Genomic DNA, 25,758 nt, shown 5'->3' on the forward strand with positions numbered 1-25,758 from the left:
CAACACGTGTCGCTGTCGAGCAGATCGATCGTGTTGTACCAGCTGATGTAGCGGCACTAGAGGCACCGGGTCATATTTACATTCATCAAGATGTCTAACTATTGTTTGACATTTCGGTAAGTTGTGAGTACAGTAGTGCAACATTACAACTGCATCGCGGTGAAATTTATTATGTAGTTTATTACGCACTAACGGTGTGAAATGCGCACGTGTCTTTTTAATGAAATGATAAATGATGTCACTAATCAAAATGAAACATGATCATAAATGTAGGGCTGTTGAAAGAATATAGAATAATCAATGGCATGTGATGAGACTGATGTCAAATTGAAGTTCCATATAACGTTCTTAAAATGTTTTGCTTGTTTGCAGGATTACTGAAGAAGAGTAAGACTTTTGTGAGTCAAGATGCATCGTCTAACATCACCTCCACGCTGGCTGTGCGCCCACGCGGCTGTGCAAAGGCGATGGTGCACAGCTGCAGCTGAGCAAAAGGTCCCACAGGACTCCGGGCAGTTACGTATGAACCCCCTCAACATCCAGATGCTGTCCAGGAACCTGCAAGAGCAGATCTTTCGCTGCTCAGCGCAAGAATACACAGACGAGAACGTAGAGAAAAGTGTTAAGCATTTGGAGAAGCATCATCTCTGGGGAAAAGAGGCAGTGCTGTTGCCGGACGTGGAACTTAAACTGCCAAAGATGTATGGCAAGGACATTGATGGCCACTTTAGCCTTATTGCCCAGAAACAAAGCCTGCCTTACCTTACTGCAGCTAGCTGTCTCCAGCAAGCACAGCTCCCTCAGGTACCCCCAAAATGGGCCTGGGAGGTCGGATGGACACAGTATGGACTGGATGGAGAACCACGGAAGGTGGATTTCCCAGAGGAGGACGCTCTGGTGTTTGATGTGGAAGTCTGCATGGCAGAAGGACATTGTCCCACATTGGCAGTGGCGGTGTCTCCAACCGCCTGGTAGGACACACAGTCCACTACTACCAGTTTACCTCTGCATTCTACAACTATATAGAGAGACAAGAGAAATGGGTGTTTGTGGTTCCAACAAAGGCTCATGAGCTATGATATCTGAAATTATTATTCTATATCTTATGCTGAATAGCTGTAATCTCTACAGCAGATGGGAAAAATCAGAAATTCATGTTGGAAGTGTGTTATTGTTTTTGATATTTTTTAAAACTAATTTGTTTGCTTGCTTTTGCGTTTTGCAGGTACTCATGGTGTAGTAGGAGGCTGGTTGAAGACAGATACAGCTGGTCCAGCCAGCTCACACTGGCAGACCTCATCCCACTGGAGACACCAGTCAACTCCAGCAGGCCTCTGGGGGGACAGTGGAAGGAAAGACTTGTAGTGGGACACAATGTCAGCTTCGACAGAGCACACATTAAGGAGCAGTATATTCTGAAGGTATGCATTTGCTCCGTGTTTTGTGCACAGCGTGCACTGTTAATGTACTTATATGTTTAGTCGAGAATGATATTAATTTCACCATTTGGGGTTTTGTGCATCAGTTTGAACATCCCTACTTGTGATATTATAGGATATGATCTAGGATGTTCTGAATATATACATCATGCGGTTTTCCTTTCGTATGATTGGTCCTACACAGGGATCAAAGATGCGTTTTCTGGACACCATGAGTCTCCACATGTCTATATCAGGGCTGACCGGTTTCCAGCGTTCCCTGTGGATGGCTAACAGATATGGGAAGAGACGGGGCCTGCAGGAAGTCAAGGAGCACATGAAGAAACTCGGCCGGCGCCCCGAAGGCCCAGCGGTGTGTGCACATGGGAACACTTGAAACATCGTTTACTGTTGGCCAGTCGGCTGAGAATGTAACAAATACTAGCAAAGTTCTAGTAATTCACTTTAAATGCTTTTGTGTCTGTATGTATGTTTGTAGATTGGCTCTTGGGACTGGGTTAGCATTAGCAGTATTAATAACCTAGCAGATGTCCACGCACTTTACGTTGGAGGGGATCCCTTAGAGAAAGAGGCCAGGGAGGTGTTTGTGAAGGGGACCATGAATGACGTCAGGAGTAGTTTCCAGGTAAAGATGACCCTGATTCAGCCATGTACATACTCACACATGCAGACATACAGCTGTCCAAGATTCTTACATAACACTGAATTACAAAACATACAGTGCAATAATTTTACATTGGAATAAATCCTAAATTCATTTTGTCGTTTAGTCTACTGGTTTCTTCATTGTCTTTGTTCTAGGAACTCATGCAGTATTGTGCTAAGGATGTACTGGCCACTCATGAAGTGTTTGCCCAACAACTCTCCCTCTTCATGGAGAGGTACAGTATTCCACCCCTGCTCTACCCTCTCCTGACCCTATGAGTTGACATTGCAGTTGAACCTGTCAATCAACTGGTCATTAATATCAATATCCATCCCTCTAGGTGCCCTCATCCTGTGACGTTTGCAGGGATGCTGGAGATGGGCGTCTGCTATCTGCCGGTGAATCAGAACTGGGGGCGGTACTTGGAGGATTCCCAGGACACGTTTGAGGAGCTGCAAAGAGAGATGAAGAAATCTCTCATGATTTTGGCCGACGACGCCTGCCAGTTACTGCAGGATGACAGGTGAACTGGTTTCATGTGAGCTACAGACAGCTAAGAGTTAAATCACAAATATGTCCTGTGTTTTAAAGACCATCAAGTGCAAGAAGTGACATTTTTGCATGCTTGTGCTTTATCATTAACTTCACATGCAGTTTCTACATAACATTATTTCATGTGTTCAGTAGAGTTTAAGAGTTACTTTGCCATGCATGGGGACTTAGGTACAAGGAGGACCCCTGGCTGTGGGACCTGGAGTGGGACGTTCAGAGCTTCAAGCAGAAGAAAGTGTCTGTGAGTCAGAAGAAGAGGAGGGAGCAGGAGGCTGAGAGAGCAGCAGCGTGTCTGGCTGACAGCCGGGCCGGAGACCAGGGTGAAGCTCACGGCTCGAAACTGCGCTCGTATCGCCAACTTTCCCTTGATTCTCATTTGTTAGTGAAAATGATACTAATCTTCAAAAGATCGCTTTTAATGCCAATCCCATTCATCGGTCCACTTTCAGTTTCTTAGCACTAGCGGCAAATTGTTTGTAAGAGCTTATTAACAATCGCAGATCCAGGCCCACCGGAGGAGGATCAGAGGAAGGGGGATCCCGGCAGGGAGCTTGTGGAGCGGTTAAAGGAGACCGTGAGCTGTCTGCCCAAGAGGAGACAGCACATGCCAGGACACCCAGGGTGAACACTGCATACTGCTGCACTGTAGGGGGGATGCTCAGTGAACCACACAAGCTCTAATTGTCTGCATTCCCAGCTGTCCATCATCAAATATGCACTATCAATCAATCAAAGTTTATTTGTATAGCGCTTTTCACAACACATGTTGTCACAAAGCGCTTTACAGGATTTAAAAGGTTAACAATACTATGGGTCCAAATCCCTAATGAGCAAGCCAAAGGCGACAGTGGCGAGGAAAAACTCCCTATGATGGTGGGGAGAACCTCGGGAGAACCAAGACTCAAAAGGGAACCCATCCTCCATTGGGCGGCCCGTTAACACACATATTACACAAAATACAGACAAATACACAAGTCACACACAAATCACACAATCAGACTAAGTAAAGGTAAAAAAGTTCTGGGTTATGATATTGTCACTGTAAATGTCTGTTGATGAACGCCAGGCTTTCATTCCGTGTCGGAGCAGCGATGCTGGTATTGTATTGTATCACTATGACTAAGTGAGGAACACTTCTCTCTCTCCCTTTACCATTTCTGTGGTCTGTTAGCTGGTATCGTAAGCTGTGTACGAGGCTGTCATCATCTGTGAAGGAGGAGGAGGTGGCGTGGCGTCCAGGACCAGGCCTGATTAGCCTACAGATGAGGGTCACCCCCAAGCTCATGGGTCTGACCTGGGACGGCTTCCCCCTGCACTACACGGAGAAGTATGGCTGGGGATACCTGGTGCCTGGACGCAGAGACAACCTGGACACCACGGAAGATGTAGAAGGGCCCGTGTGCCCATACAGGTGAAATGAAGCCGTGATGATGGTGCAAAGTTTTTGCGCTGCTTTTACTTTGAACACTTTGAAGATTTATGATTTAATAAAACCTTATTTTCATAAGGAAATGATCTAAAGAAATTTGGATAAGATATTTTGTACCTAGATATTCTAGATTTCAACCATAGTTTCATTGTCTGTGCGCACGAATGCATGTGTATGCGTGCGTGTGTGTGTGTTTCTGTGACGTGTGTGTTTCTGGTGGTATGTGTGTGTGTGTGTATGCGTGCGTGTGTGTGTGTTTCTGGTGGTGTGTGTGTTTCTGGTGGTGTGTGTGTGTTTCTGGTGGTGTGTGTGTGTTTCTGGTGGTGTGTGTGTGTGTGTGTGTGTGTGTGTGTGTGTGTGTGTTGATATCTCCAGGGCAATAGAGCACATCTACAGACAGTACTGTGAACAGAAAGGCAAGCAGCAGCCGCGGTGTCTTGACAGGCCGCCCCCAGATGACCTCATGCTTAGTGACACCAGTGTGTGGCAAAAAGTAGGAGCCATTAACTCCACTTTACCTCCCGCTTACAGGTTATTTTAGTTTTGGTACAAGACCAAGTTTCATGACGGCTTGAGTGGTCTGAACTGAAAGGTTGTTGTAGGCTCTAACCCATTTGTACTAGCTCAAGATCCATTTTCTGTGTAGATGTTAGTAAGTCATTTAGGACAAGATCATTTGCTGAATGCCACAAATATGATGTAATTGTAATATTTGAGCTGACCAGTGGACTGAATGAGTGTCTGATAGTTTCCTCATTTGCTATGATGTTAAATGGGCAGCGCATGAAGCTGTGTGTGTTAGAGCGGAGTTTGTGCACGTTTGTGTGTGTGTTAGAGCGGAGTTTGTGTGCGTGTTAGAGCGGAGTTTGTGCACGATTGTGTGCGTGTTAGAGCTGAATTTGTGTGTGTTTGAGCTGAGTTTGTGCACGTTTGTGTGTGTGTGTTAGAGCGGAGTTTGTGCGCATGTGTGTGTGTGTTAGAGCGGAGTTTGTGCGCATGTGTGTGTGTGTTAGAGCGGAGTTTGTGCGCGTGTGTGTGTGTGTTAGAGCGGAGTTTGTGCGTGTTTGTGTGTGTGTTAGAGCGGAGTTTGTGCGTGTTTGTGTGTGTGTTAGAGCTGAGTTTGTGCACGTTTGTGTGTGTGTTAGAGCTGAGTTTGTGCGCATTTGTGTGTTAGAGCGGAGTTTGTGCGTGTTTGTGTGTGTGTTAGAGCTGAATTTGTGCATGTTTGTGTGTGTTAGAGCTGAGTTTGTGCGTGTTTGTGTGTGTGTTAGAGCTGAGTTTGTGCGCGTTTGTGTGTGTTAGAGCGGAGTTTGTGCGTGTTTGTGTGTGTGTTAGAGCTGAATTTGTGCATGTTTGTGTGTGCTGTCCTGTAGGTGGAGGAGTTAAGCCGACTGGAGGCGTCTGATGACGAGTCCAAAACAGCCAGAACCAAAAGCACGAAGGTCGGCAGTTCAACCACTTCAACCACTTTGACAAGACTGATATGGGAATAACTTTAAAAAAAACCTTTTCAGATATCAGAGAAAAATGTTTGTGTTTAGGTATCAGTGGATCTGGACGGTAAAAGTGACTGCTCCTATCACCATGGTAATGGCCCCTACAATGACGTCAACATTCCTGGATGTTGGTTCTTTAAGCTCCCTCACAAGGTTATCAGTTTTCATAATAAGAGTTAATAGTCCTTCACATATATTGTTATTGAGTGTCTTTTAAACAGTTGTTTTAATGCATTAGGATGGGAATGAGAATAATGTGGGTAGCCCCTTCTCCAAAGACTTCCTGTCTAAAATGGAGGATGGGACCCTCCAGGCAGGACGAGGAGGCACTAACGCTGCACAGGCTCTGGAGATCAACAAGATGATCTCATTCTGGAGAAATGCCCAGAAACGCATCAGGTACCCTTGAGAGTCTCGTGTGCTCTGCCAGTAACGATGTCGTGAAACTCCCTGTGGACCTTATTCACGTTTACCTTACCGAGCAGCTCTTGCCATTGATCTTTGTTGAACAACTGGCATCGACCATCTGTGTGCAGCTCCCAGATGGTGGTGTGGCTTCGGAAGGGAGATCTTCCTCGCACGGTCAGCAGGTATGGCTGCCGTCGCACCATCCACTAATAACAGCCTGGTCGTTCCCAGTCAAAAGGTCTTACATCATCTTCCCTCTCCTGCATCAGACATGAGGACTATGATGAGGAGGGCCAATATGGTGCCATCTTACCGCAGGTTATTACTGCTGGCACGGTCACCCGCAGGGCAGTGGAACCAACATGGCTGACTGCCAGTAACGCTCGGGTAAGAACAGAGCAGCTGTTTGCTCCTCCACTGTCTTCATACATTATTAATACTGATTACTTATAGTAGATGTCAGCATCTTAACAGAATCTGTCTGGTCTAGAGTTCAGACTGGAAATGTGTTGGCTGGTCAATAGTTCCCAGACCAGAGTCAGGTGTGATGCACTGATGGGTCACACTCCTATTGGAATGTTATGACTTTGTTTGCAACTCACAGGTAGCTTAGGCACATGTGCTTGTGTGTGTGTGTGTGTGTGTGTGTGTGTGCTCACCACAGCCTCCTAGTAATCACTTGTGTGTGTGCGTGTGTGTGTGTGTGTGTGTGTTTACAGCGAGATCGTGTGGGCAGTGAACTGAAGGCTATGGTCCAGGTGCCTCCTGGGTACCATCTAGTGGGGGCGGACGTTGACTCCCAGGAACTGTGGATCGCTGCTGTCTTGGGAGAATCTCACTTTGCTGCCATGCACGGTGAGTTCAGACACAATATTGACTTGCGGTATTGGATCCAAAAGCAGTATTCAAAGGCCAAGTGCTTTATTCACCCAACCCTATATTCACCCAACCCTATATTCACCCAACCCTATATTCACCAAACCCTATATTCACCAAACCCTATATTGACCCAACCTTATATTCACCAAACCCTATATTCACCAAACCCTATATTCACCAAACCCTATATTGACCCAACCCTATATTCACCTAACCCTATATTGACCCAACCCTATATTGACCCAACCCTATATTGACCCAACCCTATATTCACCCAACCCTATATTCACCCAACCCTATATTCAGCAACTTGTCGATATGTTAAGGTATTATTTGTGAAAACTGAATTTGCCTAGGCCACTTTTCTACAAAACCGCAGCCGAGGTTGGCATGAATTCAGAACATGGTGTAAGAACTTGTCAAGCATTATTTCTCTTTCCAAACCAGGTATCTTACAATCGTGTTCTCAGAAACGCACATCGTTGAAGACTGTTTGACCAGAGCATTTGCTTCCCCACGACTGTACGTCCTTCAGGTTGCACGGCGTTTGGCTGGATGACCCTGCAGGGTAAGAAGAGTCAAGGCACCGACCTGCACAGCCGCACCGCCGACGCGGTGGGCATCAGCCGCGAGCACGCCAAGGTCTTTAACTATGGCCGCATCTACGGGGCAGGCCAGCCCTTCGCCGAGCGGCTGCTCATGCAGTTCAACCATCGGCTCAGCCAGGACGAGGCGGCTGGCAAGGCCCGGCAGATGTATGCCCTCACCAAGGGACTGCGCAGGTATCGCTACCGCAGACTCGTACGGTGTTGAACTAATCATGTCCTCACGGTAAAATGTTTTGATGAAAATTGATGCATTGTGGACTCAGGTATCATCTCTCTGAGGATGGGGAATGGTTGGTTAATGAACTGGGTGTGAGTGTGGAGAGAGATGAAAATGGCACCGTGTCCAGAGAAGAGTTACGCAGGATTTCTAAACTGGCTGGAACAAGGTCAAAAAGGTTCGTTAAAAATTTTATCTAGTATTTCTAGTTTCACTTTTGCTCTACTTTGTCCCCCTGTGTGCTGAGTTGCTGCAGTGTCCTTTTCCTGTAGATCTTGGAGTAAGAGGCGTTGGGACGTGGCAGGTCGGCGTGTGTGGGTCGGAGGAACAGAGTCCGAGATGTTCAACAAGCTGGAGAGCATTGCTCACTCCGAGCAGCCTGCTACCCCTGTGTTGGGCTGCAGGATCTCCCGAGCCCTGGAACCCGCTGCTGTCAGAGACGAGGTGCTCTCATTTGGAAAACTTAGAAGCCAATTTTGTGCTTGTTAAACTAATCTGGATTATGTGGGGAAAACACAGGGTTGGTCAACTGAGGACCTTGTGTTATAGCTTTTAGCTCCAACCTTGCATAACTTCACCAATAACCAAAATATTATACTAATTAGTGAAATTAGTGCGTCTCTCACTGGCCCCAAAACCCAATTGATTGGCACTGATTTAGACTGATGTACGCTAGAAATAAAAAAGGTTTTTTTCCCCTACAGTGGCTCTGCATCATAGTCATAGAAGTTTTCATTTGAGGAGAAAAAGTCAGTTTTGCATATTTGTTTAAATATGATTAATGTATATATTAATTGTGATAGTATTTTGATAATACTGTTGTTGGTGTATTTCAGTTCATCACCAGCAGGGTGAACTGGGTGGTCCAGAGTTCAGCGGTAGACTACCTGCACCTGATGCTCGTGGCCATGCGCTGGCTGTTGGAGGAGTATGACATCGATGGACGTTTCTGTATCAGTATTCACGATGAGGTGCGCTACCTGGTGAGGAGTGAGGACCGCTACAGAGCTGCCCTCGCCCTGCAGATCACCAACCTGCTCACCCGGTTAGTACGCTTAGCTTAAGTCTTTTACATGTTGGTTGGGGGGGTGGAGGAGTGGATTGCATGTAAATGTTCACGCCCTAAGACAGTGTTTCCCAGTGCATGCTTTTTGTCTATTCCATTTTGTAGCACACTTGTGGAGCATATGGAATACCTGGTGGAGTTGGGCTGGGAATTGGGGCATGATACATTTCTAGGCTTCCCCAAGGATTGGGGTGCGAGTTATTAGAGCCATTTTAGCAGTTTGAGCAGCACTCCATTACATGCAAGTGGGTTTATCATGCTGAGTCTTTAAGATGAACAAGTCCTATGTATTCTGAACATCTCATGTCTTCCTAGATGCATGTTTGCCTACAAGCTGGGCATGAAGGATCTCCCTCAGTCCGTGGCTTTCTTCAGTGCTGTAGATATTGACCAGTGTTTAAGGAAGGAGGTCACCATGGACTGTGTGACCCCATCTAACCCTACAGGACTGCAGCGGCGATATGGATTACCACAAGGTGAGGCAGACACTTTGTAATGTTCTAGGACAGAACAGTATGTGTCTGTGAAGGTGAAACGAATGCCTTCTATTTTAGTTTTACCTTGTTTTAACATTCACTACCCAAATATATTGTATTTAATTTTTTTTGTTGTACACATTAAATTAGTGAAATTAATTAGTGAAATTTCTGAAAATTCTATTTATTGGAAAACAAGCATCAAGATGGCATATTTTAACATGGAGATCTAACATATCCACCTAAGAATTAAAGAGAAACAAATGTATAACATGCATTCAGAAGTGACAAATATAAAATTACATTATAAACCTTACAATTACTGAATCATATATTAGAAAACCATCAGCATTGTTTTATATTAACAGGTGAGGCCTTGGATATCTATCAGATCATTGAGATTACCAAAGGTTCTTTGGCCAAAGGGAGATAGTGGGATCAACTGGATTTCTGTGCAAAGGAGAACATCTGAGAAAGACACAAGCCAACACGGTAACGTGCTGTGACTCACAGTCGTCAGGCCAGACTGCATGACATGGAACAGAAAACAAAAGGCAGACTGGGTCGGTCATTGTTTCCTTTTCTTCTTCTTGGGAGCTTGGCTCTCTTCAGAAACCGGAGTCTCCTCAGTCTGAAAGAATGAGAGCATCTCTTTGAAAAACTGAAGCTATGTCCCGACTCAGTGGTGGACTTATCTGTTTCTAACCTGTACTCAGTTGGATATTGAACTGGTTAATCTCACTTTGTGAAGGAAGCTTAAATGATCCTGTGTGATGATCTACTGTTCTAGTTGTTGATCTTGTTTGTTCTGCAATCCCAACAGGTCCATATCCTTACCTGACACACCTCAGTGAGGAAGTAATTTAGTTTGGGCTAACGTTGGCACATTAGTGTTTTTTTTTTTTTTTCTTTTTTTATACACCAGTCAAGTAAATATTTACCTGTTACTACAGCAGTGCTGTTTGTGGTGTTTTTTTGCTGTGTGTGTGTCAGGGCTGTGTGTGCGTGTGTCAGGGCTGTGTGTGTGAGTGTGATGTGTGTGCGTGTGTCAGGGCTGTGAGTGTGTTGTGTGTGTGTCAGGGCTGTGTGTGTGAGTGTTGTGTGTGTGTGTTGTGTGTGCGTGCGTGTGTCAGGGCTGTGTGTGTGTTGTGTGTGCGTGCGTGTGTCAGGGCTGTGTGTGTGTTGTGTGTGTGTCAGGGCCGTGTGTGTGTGTTGTGTGTGTGTGTGTCAGGGCCGTGTGTGTGTGTTGTGTGTGTGTGTGTCAGGGCCGTGTGTGTGTGTTGTGTGTGTGTGTCAGGGCCGTGTGTGTGTGTTGTGTGTGTGTGTCAGGGCCGTGTGTGTGTGTTGTGTGTGTGTGTCAGGGCCGTGTGTGTTGTGTGTGTGTGTGTGTCAGGGCCGTGTGTGTGTGTGTCAGGGCCGTGTGTGCGTGCGTGTGTCAGGGCTGTGTGTGTGTTGTGTGTGTGTCAGGGCCGTGTGTGTGTGTTGTGTGTGTGTGTGTCAGGGCCGTGTGTGTGTGTTGTGTGTGTGTCAGGGCCGTGTGTGTGTGTTGTGTGTGTGTGTGTCAGGGCCGTGTGTGTGTGTTGTGTGTGTGTGTCAGGGCCGTGTGTGTTGTGTGTGTGTGTGTGTCAGGGCCGTGTGTGTTGTGTGTGTGTGTGTGTCAGGGCCGTGTGTGTTGTGTGTGTGTGTCAGGGCCGTGTGTGTCAGGGCTGTGTGTGGTGTGTGTGTGTGTGTGTGTGTCAGGGCTGTGTGTGTGTGGTGTGTGTGCAAGTGTGTCAGGGCTGTGTGTGTGTTGTGTGTGTGTGTGCGGGACTTAACAGGACCTGTTGGCTGTTGTCCTGCTCCTGTAGTGCAGCGTCCAGCGTGGCAGCGTTGATCCGGAAGTCCCTGGACGTGCTAAGCTTCATGTACTGCATCAGATTCACCTGAACACCACGTCAACATCCTGTAGTTATTAACGTTACTAGGTCGCTTTAGCAGTGTTATGTGTTAGCTATAGGGACCACTGACTGTTCTCTTATTTTGAGCTGACATTATACCTTTGATTTCTTGGACAGATAAATTAGGAATTTTTCATATTGTTCGATATTGTAGATCAGAGTAGGGACAGCTTTGGTCTCACGAAGAATCTTCGCCTTAAGGACAGCAGGATAAGAAAAGGACAAAACGACTTAGAACCGTACAGGAGCTGAATGAACAAGAACAAGAAGAGCAAATGTTCTCACAGAAGCGACTTCCTCCTCTTTCTTTTTCTTCTTTTTCCCATTTGCTCCTACATTCATCTCACCACTCTGTAGACAGGACAACATGTTAAAGAACACCAGCAACACGGGGGACGACGCCCTCACCTGGACATAGGTGAAGACTCACCTGGACATACAGTGAGTCCAAGAAGTATTTGATCCCTTGCTGATTTTCTTCGTTGGCCCACTAATAAAGACATGATCATTCTATACTTTTAAGGGTAGATGTATTCTTACATGGAGAGACAGAATATTAAAAAGAAAATCCAGAATATAATTTTAAAGAATATATTCTAATTAATTTGTATTTCAATGAGGAAAATAAGTATTTGATCCCTCTTGCCAAACACACTCAATACTTAGTGGCAAAGCCTTTGTTTGCAAGCACAGCGGTGAGACGTTTGTTGTAGTTAACCAAGTGTTAGTTAACCAAGTAGTTAGTTAACCAAGTTTAGCACACACACCAGGGGGAATTTTGGCCCACTCTTCTTTGCAGATCCTCTCTAAATCATGAAGGTCGGTGGGCTGTCGCTTGGCAACTCTGACCTTCAGCTCCCTCCATAGATTTTCGATCGGATTGAGGTCTGGCGACTGGCTGGGCCACTCCATGACCTTAATGTGATGTTTCTTGAGCCAATCCTTTGATGCCTTTGCTGTATGTTTAGGGTCGTTATCATGTTGGAAGACCCACCCACGGCCCATTTTCAGATCCCTGGCAGAGGGGAGGAGGTTGTCCCTCAGGATTGTGCGGTACATGGCTCCATCCATCTTCCCAGTGATGCGGTGTAGTAGCCCTGTACCCTTGGCAGAGAAACACCCCCAAAACATTATGCTTCCACCTCCATGCTTGACGGTGGGCACAGTGTTCTTGGGGTCATAGGCAGCATTTTTCTTCCTCCACACATGGCGGGTGGAGTTGAGGCCAAAAAGTTCAATTTTGGTCTTGTCTGACCACAAAACCTTCTCCCAATAACTTGGTTCATCTTTCAAATGATCATTGGCATACTTGAGGCGCGCCTCCACATGTGCTCTCTTCAGCAGGGGTACCTTTCGGGCACTGCAGGATGTGAATCCATTGTTGCGCAGTGTTGCCAATTGTTTCATTACAAACTGTGGTCCCAGCTGCCTTCAGGTCATTTGCTAACTCCTGCCGAGTGGTTGCAGGACGATTTCTGACCGTTCTCAGCATCATTGCCACCCCACGAGGCGAAATCTTCTTTGGAGCACCGGGCCGAGGTCTGTTGATTGTCATGTTATACTCTTTAAACTTTCTGATAATTGCACCAATAGTTGTTACTTTCACATCCAACACCTTACTAATCTTTTTGTAGCCCATTCCAGCTTTGTGAAGGTCAACAATTCTGACTCTGAGGTCCTGTGAGAGCTCTTTGGTTTTACCCATGTTGGAGACTTGAAATCTGTGTGATCTGTCTGATTCTGTGGACAGGTGTTTTTCACACAAGTGATTAGTGAGAACAGGTGGCTTCAGGTCAGGTAACAAGTTGATTGGGAGTGTCTAACTGGTCTGTAAAAGCCAGAACTGCTAATGAATACTAAGGGATCAAATACTTATTTCACTCCATGAAGTACAAATCAATTAATATATATTCCTTAGATTTATTTTCTGGATTTTCTTTTTAATATTCTGTCTCTCCATGTAAGAATACATCTACCATTAAAAGTATAGAATGATCATGTCTTTATTAGTGGGCCAACGAAGAAAATCAGCAAGGGAGCAAATACTTCTTGGACTCACTGTAGGTGAAGACTCACCTGGACATAGGTGATGAAACAATAGCACTGCGGGGTGAGGTGAGAGCCTGACAGCTTGACCTGGGAATGCACACGCGCGCACACACACACACACACACACACACACACCCCCACACACCCCCCGTTTGGCAACATCCAGCTAGACATGCAATACAACTTCTACCATTATAACTATACACATCCAGTCAAACTGGCTCTTATCAAACCATTAAAAGGCCTCTCACCAGTTTCTCCAGACGGGCTGGTAGTTGGCCAGGTTGTGTAGAACACAGCTTGATATACTGCATCACAAAACAAAACGCTGATTAAGAGGAAAACACCCCTTATTCCAGCATGTATAGAGGTAGTTCAGATGTGAATGTCACTGGTGCTGTTGTGTGTCAGTCTCACGTATTTGATGAAGGAGGTGAGGATGTTGTAGGTGCGGCTGAGCTCACGCAGCAGTAAGTCTGTGCAGCCACCAGGGGGCAGCGCTGTCTGCACCAGCTCATTCAGAGCCGTTAGCAGGGTCCCTAACTGCAGGGTCACCGCTTTCTCTACAGGGTCCTGCTGACCTGCTGCTTACACACACACCCAGTAAATGACAGTCATCCAAAACTGAAGCGCATGCGTCTGATGTGCGAGTACATTAGCGTGTAAGAGCTGCACCTGTGCTCGTCCTCTCAGAGGTTAACTGGCTTTTTTTCATGCCGATTAACCACTCCACTTCATCCAATACCTTCCCCACCTGGGACAAAACTACGAGCTAGAGAGAGAGGGAGAGAAGGATGGATTTGAGAAGGGGACAGAGTGGACATGCTCCGTCTTACTGAGAAGCAGTATAGGGACTCACCGTGATGGCTGCTGCTGTCTTCATGCTGACCATGGCGAAGTGGGACTGTTTCTCTACTTCTACATCCTGCACAGAGGAACCGGGGAGATGTTCAGGTGAAGACCAATCACTGCCATGACTGACACACCGTATCATACAGCACTGTAAGTTTAATCCATGTCTCACCCAGAAAGAGGGCAACAACCCACAAAACAGACACGCACCCCGGCTTGAAAACGGGAAAACTCCGGACTCGTGACTTAGGGCGACTACAAACATGGAACCATTAACCTGACCAATAACTTGAGAACATGTCTGAATACAGAGAGTGGCGTGAACGGTTCGAGACCTGGTCTATGTCTCCCAGCTGGCTGTGGACGTCCTGACACAGCTCCCACAGCAGAGACACTGGACTTTTGTAGAGGACATGCAGGCTGAAGAGCAGTGAAAGTAGACCCTTACTGAAGGATATGTCCTCTGAGGAGAGAGAGAATCACAAAGAGGAGTTACATAAGCCTCTGACTGGATTTCAGTTGTTTGTTTAAATATTGATATGAAACCATGAGGCAAGTATCAGGTTAGGGAAATTGTTTGGTTGCATTTAAAATCACACGCCTGGTGGGAACCGGGTAAGAGCAGATATTACAGCATAAATTAGTACAGAATCTGCACTCACAACAAGTATAAAAGCATAGCGTACCAAAGCTGGTTTCTTTGCAGATTTTGACTGTCCAGGTTACCATCTGGGCAAACTGTCACAGAAATGCAAGATTAAAGTCACGATTAAGGACACCTGAAAAACAGCAGTTCCCTACAGCAGGGGAAACAGGGGAAGCAGGTGTAGATATCAGGAGGTTCCTCCACGACCTGTGGAGAGCAGGGCTGCAGCAGGCGAGACAGCAGGCTCAGGACGCTGACCAGGAGCTGGGCCTCTCTACTGTTGAAGTCCTCCTCTCCTCCGCTCAGCTGGGTAAACAGGGCGCGCTGTAGGCCAGGAGACACACACCCACATCATATTAACTCTCACACCGAATGTGTCTCTTGGACTTGCAGCCGAAAAGATGCAGACAATATTTTTCTTTATTTATTCCCAAGCTCCATAGATCAAGGCGAGAAATGTGTCAGTGGGCCAATACTGTCACCTACTTGGAAGAGGAAGAAGAAAATTCTCGGTACCTGGAACTGGCGAACGTAGAAGGCTGCCTTTTCTGTGAGGTTAGTGTTCTCAGACTCCCCTTCCTCCTCCTCCTCTTCCTCCTCTCCAGAAACACCTGAAAGGAAAACAAATGATGTTGGTCCTCAGCAGTAGTGTAGGAAACCATGTCTGGACTGATCCATGCAGCAAGGACTCGGTCAACAGAGTGTCACCCACGGAGAGAGCGCAGGAAGCGGGCCACTCTGGTGGGATACTGCTGCAGCACCGTACTGAAGACACGTAACAGGCCCTCCACACAGAGCAGAGACACGCTCACTCCCTTCTCCTTCTTCCCAGCATCCTCTACGGCAGATGGGATGTTGGTGTAACGCCACACCAGCACACTGATGGAGGGGAGGAGATGTTATCAGCATCAAGCGCCAATTACTGCGTCTCATTTTAAAGTACTGGGCCCAGAAAAGCTCATTCAGTCTGCCCTGATGGTTAGGGTTAGGGTTACGTTACAATAACTGAGATGATAACTACTAAATATGGAAAGAAACAATGTGCATTTGGAAAAACAAGACATGCACGAGGCGTATCGAATGTGGCGGGACAATTCTAGCATGCAGCGGAGCAGTCCCGACGGCGCAGGACCTGGTGATGTCACAGAGGTAGCGGAAGGTCTTGTCGGGGCTCAGGCCCTCCAGCGTGTCGGCGTAGCCCGTCTCCTCCAGCTGCTGGAGCTTCTGCAGGGCCACGCTCACGGTGTGACGTTGGAGCTCCACACTGGAGCGCAGAACAGACAGACCCTCCTCATGGCTCTGAACGCTGTCCCTGGACAACACAACATCATCCACCCAGAGACACAAGACACGTCAGCCACGATGGAGCCCCAATAATTTGCACGCTAGTGCACATGGTCACAGTGCCTTTAACAGTATGACATGTTTTATTCATGTAAATTATAAAAAATTAGCACAAATTTTTAAGCCAAAGTCACAATGCAGCTTTACAAATGTCTGGATCCTGATCCCAAATGAACCAGTGAAGATCTCCCTGGGCAAATTAAGGAAGACAGCTTGGGAGTAGCAAGACAGGAGTGATCCTTGGGCCCAGCGTATAAACTGCTGGTGCTATTCTACATTTTTATATATATCAGTTGCGTAAGAATGACAAAAGGTGCCTTTTCTCATCACACGGCCCAGTCTCAATTTCATCAGTAACCTTCCCAAAGGAAACGGTCACTGATCTCATATCATCCCACCAGCTGACCTGAAGAGCGCTGTGAGCAGGGAGGACACGAAGCCCAAGGAGAGGAGGCTGCGTGGACTCCTACTGGAGGTACTGCGGCTCTTCCCAGATTTCTCCCTCAGGATCTCAGCAAGCTTATAGTAACGATTAAAGAGCTCCAAGACATCCTGGAGACGACTCTTACTGCTCAACACACACAGAACATGGAGATGATCCAGTTTAACCTTCACAATAAAGCAATAATACACGATGCTCGAGCAGTAACATAAGTGAAGTTACCTGTAGTTGGCTGTGATGAAGTTGTATTCTATGAGAACTTCATACATCCCCATCACCAGTACAGCGTAGATACTGTTCTTCACCCCGACGCTGGACGCCATGGAGAACTCGGCTGACTTGTCCTGTGGGGAACCAAATGGGGATAACCTGGGCTGATCTCGGATCAGTTCTGTAGTCTCATTTGAGGCATGTTTGAATGCAGTCTGAATTCAGGTCATAGCTGATGCTTCTTAGATCCAAATGTTTGTGCATGATTATATATTTGATAATAATAATATCTGAAGTTTGTATGACAGGTAAATTAAAAGTACATGAAACTGACAGTAGACTTAGGATCATAAGAGCTAAAGATGCATTTGATCGTTTTCATGGTATGAAATGTAGCAAAATCACGGGTACTCAAATGTAACTGACAATTTAATACCACACAAGCTGATGAAACAATTTATACAATGACTCTTTGGACTTCTGTTATGGAATAAAAAACCAAATTGATTTGCATTGACTTAAAATCATTTAACCAAAAATTTGTGAAAACAGTAAATATCTTGTAATTTTAGTTTTAGAAAAATTACCTTATTGCTCGTATAAACTGAAAGGGATTGTGAAAAAAAGCAAATAAACTAGCAGAGCAGTGTGCAACTCTTAATCCAATGCCAAAAAACACAATCTAACCCACATTTTAGATGCTGCTAGACACAGAAGGGTTGATAACTGCTGATGTAAAGAACAGAATACTGGACTGAGTAGGTAGTGATGGAAGAGATGATCTGTATTTTGAAGACCTCGGTGAAGTAAACGTCCAGTCATAAACCATGACAAACCATGACGCATCAACAACCCAACTCGGAGGTCATTTTAAATCAAGAGAACCGTATTTCGCAATATGTTCCTAAGATTCTGTTGAATCTTCCCTAAACTGCTCCTGATGCATTACCAGCTCAAAGTCCTCCAGCTCAGTCTTCAGCATGCGTCTGGTGATGCTCTCCAGGACAGCACAGAGCTCGTCCTGGAACCCTTCCTCTTCATCCTCGTCTTCATCATCGCTTGCTCCTGCAGCGGGCTCACGTGTACTCTGACACCACAGCAGGCAATGAACAGTACAGGAGAGCAAATGGGCCTTAAGGAATGAAGGAGGAAAAAAAAAAAACAAGAAAGAGTATAATCAACCAATCGCAAAAGAGTAGAAGTTCCCATCCACTCACACTCAGAACGTTATTAGATGGTTCAGTACCAGAGGTTCCTGGAGGAAGACCTGGTCTCCCTGTGCACTGATGCATGACTCCAGCTTAACTGGGGGCAGCAGGTCCTGTTCGGGCTCATAATACCGTCTCAGCTGATCACACACGCACACAGAACTTAGTACACGCGGTTGTCAAACAATATGATGTTAATGAAGATCTTGCCAGTAGCTTGAATGCCTACCTGTGACAGAAGGGTTTGCATGATAGAACTTGCCAGTTGGGAGTTGCGTCGGAGAACGTCATGGAAACCCTTTAAAGCAAACAGACAGGCAATAAATAATGTCCAATCTGCATTTATGCAACACAGTCCGGTAGGAAGTCCAGGAGAGCGGCTGTGCCCACTGAGCAGAGCGAGCGAGAGTGTTGAGTGCAGGTGGAGGTCGGCGGACCCACCTGGTAGAGCAGGAGACGCACGTCCGCCTGCTGACCAAGGCATCGACGCAGACTACTGAGGATCTCCAAACAGAAGGACTCGTTAGCAGCAGAGTTATACCGCGAGTGCACGTCTGCCTGGACCTGGGACACACACACACACACACACACAGCATCAAACTTCTGCTCACTCTCACCATGACGCACGGATTAAGAGGACGACACCGGAAGAGCGGAAAGACAGACAGCGCCCTCACCTGGCTGGAGGTCATGGTCTGACTGGAGGTCATGGTCTGGCTGGACTGGCTGGGGGCAAAGCTGCCCAAGACCCGGAAGTTCTTCAGCAGCAGAAGGAACCCGGCCACGGCAGACTTGCGCCCGTCGAGCTGACTGCAGCGAGAGCGATGTGTGTGTGTGTGTGGGCAGGGATTCACACCGATCGATGATTACATCAATGCATTTTTTTGAAGCGGTCAGTTTACATCAACAGGAAACGTAATAAACCACCTTTCGAATGTTTGGTAATATGAAAATAAAAGGGTGTGGGAAGGAAACGTACATGACGATTCCTGGTTGCTGTAGAAAAATTAATGCTGGGATAACAGTTACTGAATAGTTAAAAAGAAAAATGGAACTTTATCCAAGTCTTGTGTGATCATCTTTCTTACCTGGAGAACATGGCTTTCCTCAGCACCAGAATCAGGGCGTCTTTTAAGGACACGCTGACCTTCAGCAGTGGCTGAAGAGAGGAAATGTCAAGAGACATTTTTTTGGAGAAGGAGAAGCATTACAACAGATGAACTTCTGAGCTCATTTACAAAATGACAGAGGCTATGACAGTTAAACTCAAAATGCCTCTACTAAACAGCACACTGGGTTTTCCAAGGTATGAACACCAACTCAGAACTTTACCCACCGTTTAAAGGGGGGACCGCAGTGAATACTCTATTGGCTGGGATTACCTGAACAGCTCTGAGAAGCCCCTGCACTGTGCTGAGAGGGAGGAAAGACAGCTGGTCAAAGGTCTCAGTCACTTTTGAGGATGACTCCAGGAGGATCATGGGAGCCGAGATGACAATGTTAGAGAGCAGTTCTAGAACAGGGAGATGATGGACGAAAAAGAAGAAAAATTACACCCCAAATTTCTATTTGCTGTGAGATATTCCTTGTTTGCATAAGGAATTTCATTTCATACCGATGAAATGGGTAACTGGTGAAGCCGTCTTCGTAACCAGTCGATTCAGCACCTGCTCCAGGATCTCGCTTCTGATTGGCTCATGCATCTAGGGAGGAAGAAGACAGCATCTTGTCTAAATGTCAAAAATACACTACCAAGCTTACCAGACACAAAATATGCTGAAGAAAGAGATTTTCCTGGGAGACTTTACTTTGAAGCTCTCCAGGAGAACTTGTCCACCAAGGCGGCATGCCAGCTGGGAGGGGGTTTTAGCTGCACCAGTGGGGGATTCAGTTGTCTTCCCAAAAGGTCCTGGCTTTGGCCCAAAAGAGTCCATAAGGATGAACCCTAACTGCACCAGGCTCTGAGTGACGTGGTCCCAGCCAAACACACTACAGATGCCACATTAGACAAGAACAATAAATAAAAATGGTTGAAGGAATTCCAGTCCCAAAGGGTCCTTCCAAAGCCTTCTTTTTAGCATATTCTTATTCTTTTATTTTAAATCTCCAAAATATAAAAGAGTAAAAGTTCTTGTTTACATTGTCTCCATAGTGAGAAGCCATAAACAAATAAAAAAGTTCTGCAAAGTCAGGAAGCGTCTGTTTGAAGCGTCACTTGATGGTAACAATGACAAGTCCAAATTCACTAAAGCAATGACGGAGTAATGCCAAGCCTAGCTATAGACAGTCAGTGTGAACAAGCAGTGTTCATGCTGACCTGTTCTTGACGGTGTCTATAATCATGTGAGAGACACTGCTGCTTGGGGGCAGCAGATCCTGTAGGAACCTGGAACCCTGCTGAAGCTGCTCATCCTTGAAACTCTTAATGACAGCTCCTTTCAGGAACTCGAACACCTGGAGAACATCCAGAGGGCCAGGAAGATAGGGCCTTGGAACCCTTGGCTAAGCCTTCCTGGTCAAAGCTCCTGCATTACGACAGCCTCTTGATATTGCTTCCAGCCTGGCTTTTTAGAAATCTCTCCTCTTGACATTTACTACAGCATTATTGTTTTACACCAAGATTTAAAATGAGCCTTTATCATCTCACTGCTTTTTTCTGGAAATCAAGAAATTATTTCAAACAAGAGCACTTTTATAGATACACTGAAGATGAGGTTAACTGCTGTGGTCAAACTCCACAAATCAGTGCCGGAGAACATTGCTACATTGATTTATCTGGCACAGTAAGACTCATGGAGCCAAGGACAGATACTAATGGATAAACATGACATCCAATTTTAAATACTGCATTGACCAAAATAAGGAGTGTATGATGCATGATCAGAAGAGCTGTGTGGATATATACGAGATGAAGGTTTGTGTAGAGAAAGCAACAGGAGGACAGAGGGGCTACCTGGTCCTCGTAGCGCTGTATGCGAGCCACAGAAAGCAACAGGGCAATACTAAAGGGACACAACAGCTGCCCTTGACAAACCTACAGAAAAAAAACAACCTTAGAACACACACCCACACACACACACACTCAGAGACTCCATGCATCAAAGTACAGCATACATAAATAGCAATTACAGCATAGTATAATAATAACATTTATTATTTTTAAAAAGTTACTAGGCTGTGTTTGTATCTGTGCTGGGCAACCTTGATGCTTTTTAAGAATTCCTTGCCGAGCTCCTGGTCAAGGCGAATTGCGAATACAATGTGCAAAATGGTGGTTCCTTCCACATGTCTGAGCTGGTCCTGTGGGATGGTCTGTGCCTCCACATCCATAGTCCTGATGACATTCATGCACTCAGTCTGGGCTCTCAGCAAAATGTTATGAGACATCTACAAACACATTTCAGGATCTACACCACAGTGATGGGGGGGGGGGGGGGGGGGGGGGGGCACTCACTCTCCTTTCTTCTGCTCATCTTTCTGATGCAGGTCCTGCACTCGAAAGTAGTTTTTAATTCCATCCAGCACAAGCTTTTTACAGCCCTGTGCAAAAAAAAAAAAAACAAAAAAACACGAGACTGCTTAAAATCAGTGTGCAAACACTGTGGAACGGCATTAACAAGAGACAGGTCATATACTTGGGGAGATTATCCTTCTATAGTGTTTTCTCAATGTAATGTTTAATGTAATGCAAGACCTACCTGCATTTTCAGAGGTATCTATACAAATAAATATTACTCAGTGACTAAAATATAAAATGTGTGTAAATATGACTGTAATAATAACAGGTAAGGTCAGCAGACCTTCGCAGAAAGAAGGAGAAGCTGGTAGACCAGAGGAGGGATCTCTTGCAGGTCCAGCTTGAGGAACATCCTCAAGACCTTCTCAATTACAAACTGCAGCTCCTCTGGAGATAAGGGCACATCCCTGAGAGAAACGTCAAATACACCCAGATACACTCAAATACACTCAGATACACCCAAATACACCCAGGCCTTTAATGTGCTGAAGAAGGGTTTCCTCAAAGTGCCACAGAACAAAAATAGCAGTGTCACTGAACAGGTGATGGAAAACCTATGAATGAAATGCTTTTGAGACCTGGACAAGGGACAATCAAAGACTCTCTAACCTGAACATGGTGGTGAGGTGGATAACACTCTGTGGATCCCACCTGTATTGAAAAAATAAATACATAAGATTTGGAGAAATACATGAAGTAGTTTAGAAAAGTTCAACAGTACAGCCTAAACATCAATGCCTGATTTAGGGTTATCTTATTACTATATAGGTGTCTAGGTAAGATTCAATCTGTAATATATGGGGGGTATTCTTCTAATGTTGTCTAATGCATCAAAGGGGGAGTATCGAAGCAATCTTACAAAATGATCATGTGACTGAGGACTAGCGGTCGAAGCATGTTCGGTACTGGGAAGGTCTGGGGTATGGAGACAGTGTGTGGACCCTGCTTTGACTTAACCGCATGGCTAACTGCACTGTGCCACTGGAAATTACCTAGAGCTTCCAGTGAAGATAACTAGTTTGCTCCAATCTTTAGCCAAGGTCACCCACTGCACATTTTATAGTATGTCCAGTATTAAAACAGAGTGGTTTAATACTGTAGGTTTCAATCAATCAATCAATCAATCAAATTTTATTTATATAGCGCTTTTTACAACAGTTGTTGTCACAAAGCAGCTTTACAAGTGCCGAGTCCTAGCCCCCAGTGAGCAAGCCAAGGGCGACAGTGGCAAGGAAAAACTCCCTAGGTTTATTACCTGCTTGAGCACAGACTGTTGATCAGTTGCTTCTTGTATTCATCTCCACTTAATTCACCTAAACAAACAGAAGCCAGTGAAAACTAAGATAGAACAGTGATTCTCTCTGTATTATTGTAGCCTAGAATCCCTACACGTGTAATAAGGGCAGGAAAGTGAGAGACAGACAGAGATAGAAATATATCAAAATCACCTTTGCCATAGGCCACAGTCTCTGTACCCGCCAGGGCAGTAAGGATAGTGGGGAAGAGCTCCAGAGATTTGCCACTACCCATTTCACCTACTTTAATAGCATCCACAAATAGAGACGCTAACACTGCCAGTGAAGGGCCAGCTAAAGTGTGTGTCTATGACACATTTAATGGTAAAATAAAGTTAAAATTTTCCAAGGAGAATATGCAGCAAACATGTTCATATTTGATAAGAAAACAGAAAGACATATGTCAGTACTAAATAAAATGGGCAGTATTCTCACCTCCAACATTAACAGCCCAATAATGTCTGAGACCACCTCTGTCTGTAGGTCTCCAGATTCACACAGAGGAATACAGTGTTTATACACACACAACCTGCGACTTGCTCCATTCGAATCACTCACCGGTGAGCCTTAAATGAGATGCACAAGATTAGCCATAATTAATCTTTATTAATTATGAAGCCTAATTGTCATGATATTACATTATTTAGGACCACTATGCAGGAGGAATACACATCAAAGAGTTTATTATTCAAATTACCTCTGAATATGGCTTTGATCAGGGCAGCTCCATTCTTTCCTTTCAGGGCTGCATTTGTAATTAGTACAGTCAGCTGCAAATCAAGAACTTGAAATGTCACTTAGGAAAAGGTTTTTATTTCTGTCCAAAAACACAGTTTGAGTATTTCATCACACCCTCGCTGACTGGGACAATGACCAATGACTGAGAAACATCATTTATCAGTTTGTCAATTCTGAACAGCAGTTTCAAAACAAGTAAATCTGTGCAACTTCTGCATCTGTGGTACCTAAATACAAACCTGATCATCAGAAAGAGAATCAAGGTGCTGCTGGAGCTCCTTAATATCATCTCCTTCTGATAAGGACAGAATCTGGTCAACAGCTCCTCTCATACTGCACGCGCATTCAGGTCTGTAAACCCATTTAAACATACACACACACACACACAGAGAGAGAGAGGTGTTACAGTTACTGTCATCTCAAGCTTAGCCAACTACATCAATAGTAAAACCAAAACACTGTGAGAGTTGCAAGCAGCTCGACATTTAAACTATACAACACGTCATGAAAGATTTTGTATTTAACCTACATACATGTATTTAATCTAATTTATTTAATCTACCCCATTTAGAACGACAGACAGCAAACTAACTGTTTAATAAAAGGCCCATTACAAATGATCATTTATATCCCATAGCTTCAATTTTAATAATGTTTCCAACAGCTTCGTAACCATAAATTGCGTGAAGGTCAGAATTAGGAAAATGACCTACCTGTCCCGTGAACGCCGTTGGACAGTTGGACAGACAGTTAGACAGTTGGACAGACAGTTCGCGTTAATGTAGTTTCCTTCTTTCACGCTACTATTCCAGCTAAGAATGACTGAAATATCCCGCCAGATGAACTACAACGTCACTTCCTCTGACGCAACAGAGCGCGTGATAGGTTCGTCCTCGAGAGAGAGAGAGAGAGAGAGAGAGAGAGAGAGAGAGAGAGAGAGAGAGAGAGAGAGAGAGAGAGAGAGAGGCTTTGCGACAGTCAAAGATCTCGGTTATAATAACGTTAGCATGTAAAAGAGGTTGAACTGTCTTATTTGGCAGCACATTAGGCTACATCCAACAAAATGTTTTGGGAAATTCTCATTTAGCATTAGATGCTACAGTTGGCTCTAATATTATATATATATCAGCAACATCCAGGCTTAACATCTATTTATTACTGGGGATAATTACCTTCAGATTCTGACTTTTTAAACATTTTACTGATCTCCTCTGCTCTTATACATGTTACATGCGCTATACATAAACTATATTGCCAAAAGTATTCGCTCACCCATCCAAATGATCAGAATCAGGTGTTCCAATCACTTCCATGGCCACATGTGTATAAGATTAAGCACCTAGGCATGCAGACTGTTTTTACAAACATTTGTGAAATAATGGGCAACCCTTCCATTCCAGCATGGAACTGTAATAGGATGCCACCTGTGCAACAAATTCAGTCATGAAATTTCCTCACTCCAAAATATTATACAGTCAACTGTCAGCTGTATTATAAGAAAATGGAAGTGTTTGGGAACGACAGCCACTAAGTGGTGGGCCACGTAAACTGAAGAGGTCGCTAACTTTCTGCAGAATGAATCACTACAGACATCCAAACTTCATGTGGCCTTCGGATTAGCTCAGGAACAGTGTGCAGAGAGCTTCGTGGAATGGGTTTCCATGGTCGAGCAGCTGAATCGAAGTCATACATCACCAAGTATAATGCAAAGCGTCGGATGCAGTGGAGTAAATCACGCTACCACTGGACTGTAGAGCAATGGAGGTGCGTTCTCTGGAGTAACGAATCACGCTTCTCCGAAGAGTTGAAGCTATTGTAGCTGCAAAGGGTGCACCAATGTCATGTTGAATCCTATTAGGAACCCTATTAGGATGGATTAGGAATGGGATGTCACTTAAGCTCATATGTGAGGAAGGTGAGCAAATATTTTTTGGCAATAATGTGTACATAACACCTCAGTGTTACACGGCTTAGATATTAAGGTGTCTAATATTGTATATTGTCTTTCCTGTACCAATACTGATAGGAATTTGGTATTTGGTGCCCCAGCTTTCACAGACCTCTTTGCCTCCTCTCTACTCTCTCCATGGAGATCATCAAGGATATATATATATATATATATATATATATATATATATATATATAGAGGTGGGTAGGAACGCGTTACATTTACTCCGTTACATTTACTCAAGTAGCTTTTTGGACAAAAATGTACTTGTAGGAGTAGTTTTAATATGAAAGACTTCTACTTTTACTTGAGTAAATATGTGGTGAGAAAAACGCGACTTTTACTCCGTTACAATC

The 25,758-nt window shown here is 45.0% G+C and overlaps 2 protein-coding genes across 4 annotated transcripts; one reads left to right on the forward strand and one right to left on the reverse strand.

Annotated features, from left to right (window-relative positions):
* Nucleotides 1-9,724, forward strand: polg (polymerase (DNA directed), gamma). The gene is made up of 23 exons (XM_076991727.1): nt 1-116; nt 373-971; nt 1,226-1,421; nt 1,624-1,791; nt 1,918-2,064; nt 2,241-2,320; nt 2,426-2,608; nt 2,809-2,957; nt 3,138-3,258; nt 3,809-4,048; nt 4,442-4,559; nt 5,440-5,508; nt 5,608-5,715; nt 5,801-5,961; nt 6,099-6,152; nt 6,240-6,357; nt 6,690-6,825; nt 7,385-7,631; nt 7,721-7,852; nt 7,947-8,118; nt 8,511-8,719; nt 9,056-9,216; nt 9,585-9,724. The coding sequence occupies exons 2-23, from the start codon at nt 409-411 to the stop codon at nt 9,647-9,649; spliced, it is 3,597 nt and encodes a 1,198-aa protein (XP_076847842.1). The 5' UTR covers nt 1-116; nt 373-408; the 3' UTR covers nt 9,650-9,724.
* Nucleotides 9,380-24,931, reverse strand: fanci (FA complementation group I). 3 transcript variants are annotated; one of them, XM_076991724.1, is made up of 38 exons: nt 24,168-24,931; nt 23,694-23,805; nt 23,414-23,486; nt 23,152-23,282; nt 22,870-23,023; nt 22,677-22,734; nt 22,031-22,072; nt 21,705-21,828; nt 21,359-21,444; nt 21,106-21,238; nt 20,858-20,938; nt 20,222-20,358; nt 19,713-19,893; nt 19,520-19,607; nt 19,287-19,417; nt 18,993-19,063; nt 18,582-18,714; nt 18,346-18,468; nt 18,134-18,202; nt 17,943-18,044; nt 17,646-17,828; nt 16,709-16,830; nt 16,451-16,612; nt 15,833-16,012; nt 15,413-15,579; nt 15,217-15,311; nt 14,908-15,024; nt 14,741-14,792; nt 14,390-14,517; nt 14,062-14,127; nt 13,878-13,974; nt 13,620-13,786; nt 13,454-13,510; nt 13,230-13,289; nt 11,439-11,504; nt 11,253-11,348; nt 11,037-11,138; nt 9,380-9,847 (listed from the first exon to the last, which is right to left on the reverse strand). In XM_076991724.1, exons 2-38 carry the CDS (start codon nt 23,784-23,786, stop codon nt 9,785-9,787), a joined length of 3,990 nt encoding a protein of 1,329 aa, XP_076847839.1. In that variant the 5' UTR covers nt 23,787-23,805; nt 24,168-24,931; the 3' UTR covers nt 9,380-9,784. The 3 variants fall into 3 exon arrangements, with proteins under 3 accessions (XP_076847839.1, XP_076847840.1, XP_076847841.1); XM_076991725.1 differs by lacking the exons at nt 23,414-23,486; nt 23,694-23,805; nt 24,168-24,931 and having other exon boundaries at nt 22,870-22,959; nt 23,152-23,272; XM_076991726.1 differs by lacking the exons at nt 22,870-23,023; nt 23,414-23,486; nt 23,694-23,805; nt 24,168-24,931 and having other exon boundaries at nt 23,152-23,265.
* Nucleotides 24,932-25,758: the final 827 nt, after the last annotated feature.

Source organism: Brachyhypopomus gauderio, unplaced genomic scaffold (assembly GCF_052324685.1).
Source record: "Brachyhypopomus gauderio isolate BG-103 unplaced genomic scaffold, BGAUD_0.2 sc85, whole genome shotgun sequence".
Lineage (NCBI taxonomy): Eukaryota > Metazoa > Chordata > Actinopteri > Gymnotiformes > Hypopomidae > Brachyhypopomus > Brachyhypopomus gauderio.

Coding starts and splice junctions, on each gene's coding strand:
- polg (XM_076991727.1), top strand. CDS start 409: ATGCATCGTCTAACATCACCTCCACGCTGGCTGTGCGCCCACGCGGCT. Junction 2,609..2,808: donor CAGTTACTGCAGGATGACAG/GTGAACTGGTTT, acceptor ATGGGGACTTAG/GTACAAGGAGGACCCCTGGC. Junction 7,853..7,946: donor GCTGGAACAAGGTCAAAAAG/GTTCGTTAAAAA, acceptor CTTTTCCTGTAG/ATCTTGGAGTAAGAGGCGTT.
- fanci (XM_076991724.1), bottom strand. CDS start 23,786: ATGAGAGGAGCTGTTGACCAGATTCTGTCCTTATCAGAAGGAGATGAT. Junction 13,975..14,061: donor AGACAGCAGCAGCCATCACG/GTGAGTCCCTAT, acceptor CTCTCTCTCTAG/CTCGTAGTTTTGTCCCAGGT. Junction 13,787..13,877: donor CTCTGAGAGGACGAGCACAG/GTGCAGCTCTTA, acceptor GTGTGTAAGCAG/CAGGTCAGCAGGACCCTGTA.